The 13,220-nt window shown below is 38.7% G+C and overlaps 1 protein-coding gene across 3 annotated transcripts in view; it reads right to left on the reverse strand.

Moving 5' to 3' along the window:
• Positions 1–13,220, reverse strand: part of PRKDC (protein kinase, DNA-activated, catalytic subunit) — a 209,319-nt gene that overhangs the window by 103,895 nt on the left and 92,204 nt on the right. For all 3 annotated transcript variants that reach the window (XM_059672694.1, XM_059672695.1, XM_059672697.1), the window contains 4 exons: positions 7,446–7,653; positions 3,003–3,181; positions 1,341–1,509; positions 1,037–1,102 (listed from right to left, as the gene is read on the reverse strand). In XM_059672694.1, coding sequence (XP_059528677.1) covers positions 1,037–1,102; positions 1,341–1,509; positions 3,003–3,181; positions 7,446–7,653 — 622 coding nt within the window. The remainder of the gene's footprint in view (positions 1–1,036; positions 1,103–1,340; positions 1,510–3,002; positions 3,182–7,445; positions 7,654–13,220) is intronic.

The following is a 13,220-nucleotide window of genomic DNA, read 5'->3' on the forward strand; positions in this document are numbered from 1 at the left end:
TAATTTTTAAACAAAACTTTTGTCAAATTTAAAAGTATTAAACAATATCCACAAAAAAAGACAGGTGAGTACCCCTTAGGGAAAGCTCTTTCTGCAGATTCCCACAGAGCCCCGGAGAAGCACATGCCTTCTGGGCTCTGGGACAGTATTTGCTAAGCTCTTATAGCCACAAGCCTGGATTACCAATAGTCTGTACTTGACCTGTGAGCCTGTTTCCTCAACAGTTCTGATAAGTCATAGCACCTTACAGTGCGGCTGTCAAGTTCAGAAGTCATATACAGCAAGCGCCTGCTAATAAACTAGTGCTATTATTTTTTGTTTTAGTTATTGGAACGTATGTCTAGAAAGAAGTTTCCAGTCTTATTCCAAAAGGGCACAAGGCAGGAAGCAACCATTTATGTGAACTCGTGAACCCTAAGACATGGTTGCGGTCAGCAGCTGTGAAGAGACGCGAATGACAGCTCCTGGCACAGCTCTGTCCTTTAGCATGCGGTGCATGAGCTTTGGTTCTCTGCCCAACTTCATTTTTCCACAGGGCTGGGAAACACTGCAGCCACCACCTTTCCATCAACTGCTTAAGGGGGTGCATCAAACTGAGCTTGGCTAAAATCAAGCTGGTCACGTTTGCCAGAGCAAATTTTGCAATTATCCCCATGACTTCTCATGGCACCCTCATTATCCTGCCAAATAAACACAAGCAGGGCCAAAGGGTCATAATTCTGTATCCAAATGGATCTCAATTTCATTGACCAGAGGAATTTCCTCAGAAAACAACTTCTGGGATATGTCCTAACAGCTTCTTTTATTGGCACTGTCTTTCTTTTACCAGTCGAGAAAGGGAAAAATAAGTTTGATTAATTTCGTTGCAGTTGCCTGAGATTGTACCTCAGGTTGAACTACTTGAAAGTGCCAGTGTTTGTAGTTCCAAGCAGATCTGAATACTGCAATTTAATATGTTCAGCATAATACATATTTTCCTGTATAAGCACTTGGTAGGTTTTTTAACTTAGAAACACCATTGAAAAATTTCACTCACCTCCACTTCCACGGGAAATGTATAGCAGCGGTTCAGGTCTATCAGATTTTCAAAGATAAGCAAGTTCTGTGAATTCAAAGGATCGTAGAAAAATATCTGAATGGTTAAGATCCTTACTACTGATGTTACTACAAAATTAGTAACTCATGGAGAAGCACTTCAGCTTTATATATATGAGGAACTAAAAGAATTACATCTACAGTTTTATAAGAAGGTACAAATTATGATATATCTTTAATTGATGTAATCTAACTTTTGAAATCCTATAATGATAGCAATATTAAACACATCAGGAAAGGCCTACCTTTTCTGGTTTTTCACTAAACAGAAAACCTTGGTAAAATTTTAATTCATTAAAGACACAGCAGATAAGAGAAATGGCACAGTTGTAGGCAGCACAATGGTACAGTCTTCTCCTCTCCAGCAACTGATTCTCACCAGCCATGTTCTCTGTAAACGCATCATAGCACAGTCTGCAGAGGAGATCCAGGTTAAAAATTAATTTGTGTGACAGGGAAATCGTTGCTCAAGTCCAACAATGCCAGACAACAGGACTTCAATTCAGTTCAGGTTTTTGCCCAACTGAGTACTAGGCCCTGGGACTAGAAGGCGAGCAAGTCACTGTCCCGGGATTCACCACACTGCAATAAGCGGAGAGCAACAAGCACAGTACGGTAAGAAATGGAAGTAAGGAGGACAGAAAGCAGTCCAGCAAAAGCCAAAAAGAAAGGTTTTAAGAGAAAATATATGAGTTTCAAATTATAAACTAGCCAAAGGGGAATATACACAGGCAGCAGAAGCAGAGAGAAGAGGGTCACTTATGACAAGGGACAAACTGCACAGTGCGTTCCAAGGACAGAATGTAAAACAGTGGCTAGCAGCAAGTGGAAGGTGCATTCCCGGAAGAGCTCACTGCCATGAGGAGCTTTACTGGAACACAGCCGTGCCCATTAGTTTACATGCTATTTATGGTTGATTTTGGGTAGCAGTTGCAACTGATGGTCCACAAAGCAAAAAATAGTTACTATCAGGCCCTTTGCAAAAAAAGTTTGTCAACCCTGCTACTGAGGATGAGGCTCCTTAAAAGGGTTTTAGGCAGGGAAGTTAAACAACCAGAGCTGAGAGAGACAATCCTAGGAGCAGGGAGAATAATCATGAAGGAGACTACTAGAGGGTTCACCAAAGAACAGACCCAACAAGGCTGCGCGAAGGGGAATGAAATAAAGGCAGTGGTTCCGGGAATACTGAGGAGATAAAAATCCACTGGTGACTGACAGGATGTAGGTGAAGGAAGAATAAACTGTAACTCCCAAGTCTTGTTTTGCAAACGAGACTTGGATGGGCCTGTCATAGACTGAGAAGATAAAGTAAGGATGCTATGTTTGTTCTGAATATGCAAAATTGGACGTGTCAATCAATGTGTGTGTTCAATATTTACTAAGAGGTAACTTCAGTAGAAGGCTGTTTTTAAAGAAAATGTATTTGATTACTTTGTGTTGTGTAAAATGTCTGCTTAAAAAATAGTTTAACACTCCTTTAATGTCAAATAATAGAAAATAATAAAATATACCAAATTCCTTCTTACTGTATGTGATATAACTAAAAATACATAAAGCTACTGAGGTTTAAATTGAAAGGAAAAAAAGAGTTAAAAAAAGATTTTTGTTCTTTATAAAACATAAGTATGTTACTCAATAACAAACTAAAGTCCATTTAAGGGGACTGTCTAGGGCGGGTGGATAAAATGGATACATATGTAATACCCTTTGTAATACTTTAAGCAATAAAAAAAAAAAAAAAAATCTTAACTCTTAATACCCCCCCCAAAAAAAAAAAAAAAAAGAAAACTATAAAATTCATTATTTAAACAAACTTAAAACATTTATTCATAGGTTTATTCATGTGAATAAAAATATATATCAAAAATATTATATCAAATACAACATAAAAGTAACCAAAACCTTACTTAATAAGTGTCTTTGTAAGTTCATTTCCTTCTGTTACACCGGAGCCATGAAAAGCTTGATTAATTTTGGATTCCTTAGAGTGAACATCATCTTTTGGAAGACGAGAATACATCACCTCTAATATTTTATAATGGCCCATCTTCTTGGTGATTTGAGTATCAAAGGTAGATTCGTTTAGCTAAGGAAACAAATAATTATCTTTGAACTTATCAAACATGAAAAATACTTTACAGACTATATCAAATTTAATACTTAATGCCCTTTATATAGAAAGTAATTCCAGCAAAGATGTTAAATCACTTCAATGAGAGACAGCCCAGGGTCTAAAACATGGATATAAATATTGATGTGTTATATTCAGTGCAGCATAAAATAATGCACAATGTCCAAATAGTGAGCTTAGAGTATGAGTATACAAGTTTTGCATAAAATCTTATTGAAGGTATAATGATAGCAGTAGAAAATTCAATTATTAGAAAACAAAAGTTTCAATTATGTATATTAACAATTTGCCATTTGGGTATTTACAACATTCCCAACAGTATTCTGCAAACTCTAAATGTCTCCCACCCCCAAAAGTTATCCACACTCCAATCCCTGAAATATGTGAATAAAACCACATAAGGCAAAAAAAAAAAAAAAAAAGAGGAGTTTGCAAATGTGATTAAGTTACGGATCTTAACATGGGGATATAATTCTGGATTTTTCATGTGGACCCCAAATAAAATCACATGTAGTAAGAGGGATCTCGAAGGAGATAAGATAGGCAGGAAAAGCAAAGTAACAATAGAGGCAGAGGCTAGAGTAGTGCAGTCACAAGTCAAGCTGGAAGAGGCCAGGAATGAGTACTCAGAGCTGCTTGGGCAAGCGTGGCCCTTGCCACACCTTGACTTTGATTCAGTGAAACTGATTTGGGACTTCTAGCCTCTAAAACTGTGAGAGAATAAATTCCTGTTGTTCTAAGACTCCAAGTTTATGGTAATTTGCTACAGCAGATTCACAAAACTAAAACACATTTTGGAACCATGAGTTGGGGGCTGCTGTAACAAATGCCCAAAATATGAATGGGGTTTTGGAATGGGATGAAAGAATTTGCCATATATGACAGAAAAAGCCTAGATTGACTTGTAGAGATTGTTGGTAGAAATATCGACATTAAAGGCATTAGGGGAGCCCTGACCAGTTTGGCTCAGTGGATAGTGTCGGCCTGCGGACTGAAGGGTCCCGGGTTCGATTCCGGTCAGGGGCATGTGCCTTGGTTGCAGGCACATCCCCAGTGGGGGGTGTGCAGGAGCAGCTGATGGATGTTTCTCTCTCATGGATGTTTCTAACTCTCTATCCCTCTCCCTTCCTCTCTGTAAAAAATCAATAAAATATATATATATATTTTTAAAAGGCATTAGAGGTAAGGGCTCAAAAGGAAGTGAAGAGATGGGAAAGAAAGCCAATATTGTCTTAGAGAATATCTCAGTCATAATAAACATATTTTTGGTAGAAATACGGACATTAAGTAGCTGTTGGTGAGGTCTCAAAAGGAAATAAGAAACATATTTTTGCTAACTGAAGGAAACGAGATCCTGGTTATATAGTGTCAGAAAACTTAGTTGAATACTAGTCTATAGTTGTGCAGAAAGCAGAACTTTTAAGCTATGCAACTGAATATTTAACACATTGAGGGCCAGAAGTTTTATTGCTAGCTTTACCCAGTGGCCAGATAAGTTTCTACTGAATGAGTACAAAAAACATTTTACATAAATGTTAAAGGCACGCTTTAAAATTAAATAACCATTGCATTTTGAAGTTATTTATTACACGTTCTTACAAACTAATATCTTCTTAATATCATGATTGGCCACAAGCCTTAGAACAGAAAACACGAGAATTCTCGAGATTCGTCAGCATTGTGTTAACTGAGAAGCTTTACAAATTTGTTGAAGGTGCTGCCTGGTTCCTTCTTTGATGCTTCTAATAAAATGTGAGGTACAGACATAAACTGAGGTAAGAACTGTTAAGCAAAAAGAACCAGAACTTGATATCTTGGGAAATTCTCTGCCTATCCAGATTGTGCACGATGCTAACAATAGAAGATTCACTGTTAGGAAAGTGTGCGCTGGAGAAAAGACTAAGGACATTCTTTGACTAGAGCTAAAAAAATTAAGCATGTGACTCATGGACCAGGAACAGAGATGAGACTATCCTGCAAATATCTGTGGAGTAAATCCCCAGACATGTCAGACAGCCATAGGTTTTTGAGTGCACACCAGAGGAAACACAGATGGAATGAGAAAAAAAAAATCTACAGGCAAGAAAACACATTGATAAAACTACTCAGCTGCGAGCAGATGCTACCCTTCAAGGAAAAAGAATAACTCAAGATGGAGCCTTTGGTCCAGAGAAGAGCGTCAGGCCACAGAGCATGACTTCTGGTCTTGAAACTGAATAGCATTTGGCTTGCTGACTTCTGAGATTGCTTTCAAACACTAACTCCTTTCTTATGTGCAGTTTCTGTTCTTGGAATATGAGTATCTATAACTATCATCCAATGCCGGTCCCACCACGGTATTATGGAAGCTAACTGTTTTCTAGTTTCACAGATCCACAGATAGAATTTTGCCCCAAAGGGGATCATACCCAGAATCCCACCCATACCTGATTTATATGATGAGGTTTTGAACTTTGAGCTGATAATATTTAAATGATATTTTTGTACTTAAAAGTTGATGCTGTAATGAGTTTAGACTCTGGAGGATGTTGGGATGGAATAAACTTATTGGCAAGTGCAAACATTTGGGCAGGTGAATAGTGTTAGGGTGAATAACAGCCGCTAAAAGATATCCATGTTCCATCCCTAGAATCTGTACTTTACAGGAGAAAAATGGATTATACAGATGAAATTAAGTAAAGGACCCTGATATTAGGAGATTATCTAACTGGGCCCTAAATGCAATGATATGTTTATAAGATGGAGGCAGAGAGAGAGAGTTTAGACAAAAAGGAGGAGGCAATGTGACCACATAAGCAGAGATAGGAGTGATGCAGCCACAAGCCAAAAATTGCTAAAAGCCTCATGAATCTGGAAGAGGCAAGGAATAGATTCTCTAAAGGAAGCACAGCCTGGGCCAGACCTTGATTTCAGCCCAATAAAACTGATTTCTTGTTTATGGCTTCCAAAACTAAGAGAATAAGTTCTGTTGTTCTAAGCCACGTTTGTGGTAATTTGTTACCACAGGAAACAAATAGAGATCCGATTTAACCACAGATTGTTATCTAAATGCAAAAATAATGCTGCTTGAACAACAGAAACCCTTTGACTGAACACATGGCAGTTTTTTAAAATAATATTTTCTTTTTCAATTACACTTGATGTGCAATATTATATTAGTTCCAGGTATACAAGCCAGTGAATTAGATATTTATGTAACTTATTAAGTGATCACTCCAATAAATCCAGTACCCATCTGACACCATACACACTTATCACAATATTACTGACTATATTGTCTTGGCTATACTTTACATCCCCATGACTAGTCTCTAACTACCAATTTGTACTTCTTAATCCCATCTCCTTTCCACCCATCCCCTAACCCCTCTCCTATCTGGCAGTAATCAAAAATGCTCTGTATTGCCCTGGCTGGTTTGGCTCAGTGGATAGAGCGTCGGCCTGTGGACTGAAGGGTCCCAGGTTCTATTCCAGCCAGGGGCATGTGCTGGGGTTGCGGGCTCGATCCCGCCAGTGGGGGGCGTGCAGGAGGCAGCCAATCAATGATTCTTATCATTGATGTTTCTATCTCTCTATCCCTCTCCCTTCCTCTCTAAAATCAATAAAAATATACATTAAAAAAAAAGCGCTCTGCATAAGACACTGGGTGATAGGGGAGGCTAGGGGACTGTCTAGGGCGGGGGGATAAAATGGATACATATGTAATACCCTTTGTAATACTTTAAGCAATAAAAATAAATAAATAAATAAATAAATAAATTTAAAAAAAATGCATAAAATAAAGCATAAAAAAAAAAAAGCGCTCTGTATCTATGAGTCTGTTTCTGGTCTGCTTGTTTATTTTGTGTGTGTTTTTGGATTCCACATCAGAGTGAAATCATATGGTATATTTCCCTGTCTGATTTATTTCACTCAACACAACACCAGGTCCATCCATGTTGTTGAATAGGGCAAGCTTTCTTTCTTTTGTATGGCTGAGTCATATCCCACTGTATATATGCACCACTTGGTCTTTATCCATTCGTTTATTGATGAACACTCAATGTGGCTGTTCTGTAGTTTATCTGTAATCTTGATGTAGTTGTGGGAGGATGCAAGGACCACATTTATCTACGTCACCATCTTGATCAGAAGCCCCCACATGGCAGTTTCTAATGACATTGATCAGGGCGACCTGTCAATACTTATTAACATTTCGTGAATAATAGATGTATGATACCTTTGTAAATCTGGACTTCAACACATCAATGGCATCGACCACAATTTTGCAAATAAATTCTCTCAAAGCATCCTGGCTGCAGTGCCATAGCAGAGTGAGAAGAGAACGGTCTACAAACGCTTGGCGAGTGCTACTTGAAAGTAGGTCCTCCTTCCTGAACATTTTGTACACACTTTCCAGAAGGCTGGACTGCGTGGCACATGAACTCCTAAGAAAAAAACAAAATTATGTAAGCAGGTATACTCTGAACAAATACTTAATGAGTGCCTACTACACAATAAGCAAATTTCCAATAATTACAAATTAGAAAAAAACATTTAAACATCATATATATTTTTAAAAAGTAGTAAAAAAGCATTTGTACATAAATCATATAATTTTACTCATACCAAGAAATCTTCATGACAAATTTAGGCATCAGGAAAAAGAATTTTTTTCATTTCCTCTCAAATCTGGTCTTTACAGAACATCTAAAAGAATTTGAGCCCTAACCGGTTTGGCTCAGTGGATAGAGCGTAGGCCTGCGGACTGAAAGGTGCCAGGTTCAATCCCAGTCAAGGGCATGTACCTTGGTTGCGGGCACATCCCCAGTGGGAGGTGTGCAGGAGGCAGCTGATCAATGCTTCTCTCTCATTGATGTTTCTATCTCTCTCTCTCTTCTGTCCTCTCTGTAAAAAATCAATAAAATATATTTTAAAAAAAATAAATAGCCCTGACAGGTTTGGCTCAGTGGATAGAGCGTCAGCCTGCGGACTCAAGGGTCCCAGGTTCGATTCCGGTCAAGGGCTTGTACCTTGGTTGTGGGCACATCCCCAGTAGGAAGTGTGCAGGAGGCAGCTGATCAATGTTTCTAACACTCTATCCCCCTCCCTTCCTCTCTGTAAAAAATCAATAAAATATACTTTAAAAAATAAATAAATAAATAAATAAAAGAATTTGAGAAAGTCTAGACCTAAAGATTATCACATTTACAGAATCTAAAACTCACGAATTATGATTTTAAAATTCTAGTCTCTTCCTCATAATGAAAATCCATTCCTATTTGCAATATAGAGATATATTTAGCTGACCCTTTATTTTCTAATGTTGGAAATCAGATATCTGAATGATCTCCTATAAGGAATTATCTATAAATCTATAAAATTAAGACTACAGAGTTAGTTTCTTCACCTATAAAAATAAGAGTTTAGGAGTAAACAAACATTACAATCCTTTCCAATCCCAAAATCCCAATGCTCAGAAGTTAGATATGAATCAGAGCAAAAATATTAGATTCAGAAGGCAATTCAATCATAAAATTTTAAGGTTGCAGGTAACTACTAGTTGCAACATGGGATTTTGTTATATTCATTTGGTCACTGTCTTAGACTTAAATTCTCTTGAGGCTCTTCCTATATTGAGCACAGTAGAGATGAACAGCCCTAAAACATCCAAACCAAACAAATAAAAAATTTGATTTAAAAAATGGGCCAAAAGATTATTTACTGAAATGTAAATGCAAATGAACATTAAGTATATGAGTATATGCTCTATTCACACATAAGAAAATTAACTCAAATTAGAGCAAAATTGAAAGTTTTTCTAAAATAAAAAAATTGGAAAAAATCTAAATATTTGACAATATACTCTATTGTCAAAACTGTGGTAAAATAAGCATTCTCATACATTGCTGTAGGGAATACAAACATAGCCACAAAGGAAGGTATGTGGTAATGTCTAGCAAAATTACAGATGGATTTAACTTCTATGTTAGGATTCCATTCCAAAGAATTATTGGCAAAATACAAAATGACATATACACAGGGTGATGCACTGTCATTTAAAATTTTTTCAATTAGTTTACATTCAATATTATTTTATTGGCTTCATATGTACAGCATGAAACTCATTAAACAATCAAATACTTAACAGTGGGGTCCATCAATATTTCAAGAACCCTCATGGCACTGTACATAGTTATTACAATATTAATGAGTATATTCCCTATGCTATACTTTACATCCCAAGAAAATAAAAACTACCTACTTGTAGTTCTTTTTTTTTAAATAATAAATCTTTATTGTTCAGATTTTTACAGTTGTTCCTCTTTTTATCCCCCATAGCTCCCCTCCACCTGGTTTCCACCCCACCCCATGTCCTTACCACCCTCCCCCCCGCCACTGTCCTCGTCCATAGGTGTATGATTTTTGTTCAGTCTCTTCCCTCACCCCCCACACTCTCTTCCCCCCGAGAATTGTCAGTCCACTCCCTTTCTATGCTCCTGATTCTATTATATTCACCAGTTTATTCTGTTCATCAGATTTTTGATTCACTTGATAGATATGTATTTGTTGTCACTTTGTTGTTCAAAATTTTTATCTTTACCTTTTTCTTCTTCTTCTTCTTCTTCTTCCTTCTTCCTTCTTCCTTCCCCTTCTCCTTCTCCTTCAAGAACACCCTTCAGCATTTCATATAATATTGGTTTGGTGGTGATGAACTCCTTTAGCTTTTTCTTATCTGTGAAGCTTTGCTGGATAGAGTAATCTTGGTTGTAGGTCTTTGCTATTCATCACTTTGAATATTTCTTGCCATTCCCTTCTGGCCTGCATGGTTTCTGTTGAGAAATCAGCTGACAGTCGTATGGGTACTCCCTTGTAGGTAATTAACTGTTTTTCTCTTGCACTTTTAAGATTCTCTCTTTGTCTTTTGCCCTTAACATTTTAATTATGATATGTCTTGGTGTGGTCCTCTTTGGATTCCTTTTCTTTGGGATTCTCTGGGCTTCCTGGACTTGTAAGTCTATTTCTTTCACCAGATAGGGGAAGTTTTCTGTCATTATTTCTTCAAATAGGTTTTCAATATCTTGCTCTCTCTCTTCTTCTGGCACCCCCATAATTTGGATGTTGGTGCGCTTGAAGTTGTCCCAGAGGCTCCTTACACTATCTTCATATTTTGGATTCTTTCTTCTTTTTGCTTTTCTGGTTGGGTGTTTGTTGCTTCTTCATATTTCAAATCTTTGACTTGATTCTTGGGGTCCTCTAGTCTGCTGCTGGATCTCTGTATATTATTCTTTATTTCAGTAAGTGTATGTTTAATTTCTAATTGGTCCTTTTTCATATCCTTGAGGGTCTCACTATATTTCTCAGAGGTTTCTAGAAGATTCTTGAGTAACCTTATAACTGTGGTTTTGAACTCTATATCCAGTAATTTGCTTTCCTCCATTTCTTTCATTTGTGACCTGTTTCTTTGTCTCCGCATTTTGGCTGATTCCCTGTGTTGATAGAGTGGCTTTCTGTGCTAGGTGTCCTATAGGGCCCAGTGGCTCAGCCTCCCTAATTACCTGAGGTGGACACTCTTGGTGCATCCCTCTGTGGACTGTGTGCACAGTCTTGTTGTAGTTAAGTCTTGATTGTTGTTGGTATCACTGGAAGGAATTGACCACCAGACCAATTGGCTGTGAGGACCAGCTGTGTCTACAATGGGAGAATTGCTATGCTGGAGACACCCTTATGGGGCAGGGCTTGCTTCAGTGGGGCTTTGGTGCTCACTGAGTCTGCCCCTTGAGTGTGTCGCTTATGGATGTGAAGAGTTGTACTCTGATATGGTCTCACTCTGACCACTGGGTACACTGGCTCTTGGATCTCCAACGAGGTGCAAAGTCAGCCACTGCCTGAGGCCACCCAGCAGGAGCTACAGAGAGATCTGCAGATTCCTCCTCTTTGTTTGGTGTTTGGAAGTGCCCAGATAAGGCCCAGCTGTGAAGCAATGCAGGCTGCTGTCTAGGCCTTCTTTTGGAAGCTTTGGCGCTCTTTGACCCAGCTGTAGTTTGTTAGGTTTTAGATTGCAAAAGAACAGGCCATGCATATGCAAAAGCCTCTGCTCACAGCTTGGGTGGAGTTGTAAATTGGGTGGGGCGGGGTCTCAGGGAATCATCAGATCAGAGCAAACCACAATGGCTACCAGTCTGCTCTGCTTCGGAGAGGTCCCGGGGTCTCTGTGTCCCGTGGCCCATGCAGGAACGATAATCGCTGCAAGCACCTCTGCGAGAAAGCTGCCCTCATGTTCCAGCTCGATGCCAAACAGTCCAGTTTCTCCCCGTATGAGTCTGGGTCCCCAGAGTCTCGCCCGGAACTGGATTTCAGAGCAATTGGGAGCTTGTATCTCCCTCCCAACTAAAAAAGACAACCGCGTACCCAGTTGCCAGCCCATTTCCATGCGCGCCTCCGTACCTCTGCACTTCCGCACCTCTGCACCGCCTTCCAGTTTCAATGCGCGTTTCTCTTTCCTTCTAGTTGTAGAATTTCCACCCAGCCAGCCTTCCCATGGTTCTGGATGATATCCGTTTTGTCTTTTAGTTGTAGTTTTGATGTGGTTGCGAGGCAGCAAGTACAAGTGTGTACCTATGCCGCCATCTTGGTTCCTCTCCCCTACTTGTAGTTAATCCCTATACCTCTTCATGCAGTCCTCCAAACCCCCACACTCTGTGGCAAAGATCAGTCTGTTTCCTGTATATCTATAAGTCCGTTTCAATTTTGTTAGCTTATTTTGCTCTTCAGATTCCACATATAAGTGAAATCACATGGTATTGGTCTTTATCTGTCTAACTTATTTCACTTACTATAATACCTTCCAGGCCCATCCATGTTGTTGCAAATGGTAATATTTCATTTTTTATGGCTTAGTAATATTGCACTGATATTCTATTGATAGGCACTTGGGTTGTGTCTATATCATGGCTAATGTAAGTAATGCTGCTATGAACATAGGGGTGTATATATGCTATGAACATAAGGATGTATATATTCTTTCAAATTAATGTTTTTGGTTTCTATGGATATACAAAAAAGTGGAATCGCTGGGTCATAAGACAGTTCCATTTTTAAATTTTGATGAACTTCCACACTGTTGTCCATAGTAGCTGCACAAATTTGCATTCCTACCAAAAATGCATGAGGGTTTGCTTTTCTCCACATAATCGCTAACACTTGTTGATTAATTGATTATAGCAATTCTGACAGGTGTAAAGTGAAATCTCACTGTGGAGTGAATTTGCATTTCTTTAATGATTAGTGACATTCAGCATGTTTTCCTGTCTACTGGGCATCTGTATGTCCTCTTTGGAGAAATGTCTATTCATGTCCTCTGCCCATTTTTAAATTTAGGGTTTTTTTTGGAGTTCAGTTGTATGCATTCTTTATAAAATTTAGATACTAACTTCTTATGAGATGCATCAATGGTGAGTCTCTTCTGCCATTCAGTAGGTTGTCATTTTGTTTTGTTGATGGTTTCCTTTGCTGTGCAAAAACTTTTTAGTTTGATGGAGTCCCAGTTGTTTATGGTATCCTTATTACCATTATTTTGACCTCTGTATCTAGTAGTTCAGTTCTTTTTCTGAAGATTTGTCCTATTCTTTCATTAGATACAAATTTCTATCTCTTCATTTCAAGCTGAGTCCATGACTATTTCTATTTTTTGGTAGTTCTGCTATGTCTCCCAGTCTTGACAAAGTGGCCTTATGGAGAAGATGTCTTGTGAAGCCAAGTAGTGCATTCTCCCTGGTCACCTGCCAGGTGGCTCTAGAGGTGTGTGCTATGTGGGTCTGTTTCCTCCTGTTGTAGTTGAGCCTCAATTGCCGTTGGTACATCAGTAAGTTGGGTTGAACCTCAGTGAACCACGTTCAGGACTGGTTGTAACTAGAGCAGATGAGCAGTTGTTTGGAGACTGACCCGACAGAATAGCAATGGCTTTAGCCGTGCTCTGGTGCCATCAAGTCTGCCTTTCGGGTATGTCATTGGT

The sequence above is a fragment of the Myotis daubentonii genome, chromosome 17 (genome assembly GCF_963259705.1).
Source record: "Myotis daubentonii chromosome 17, mMyoDau2.1, whole genome shotgun sequence".
NCBI lineage: Eukaryota > Metazoa > Chordata > Mammalia > Chiroptera > Vespertilionidae > Myotis > Myotis daubentonii.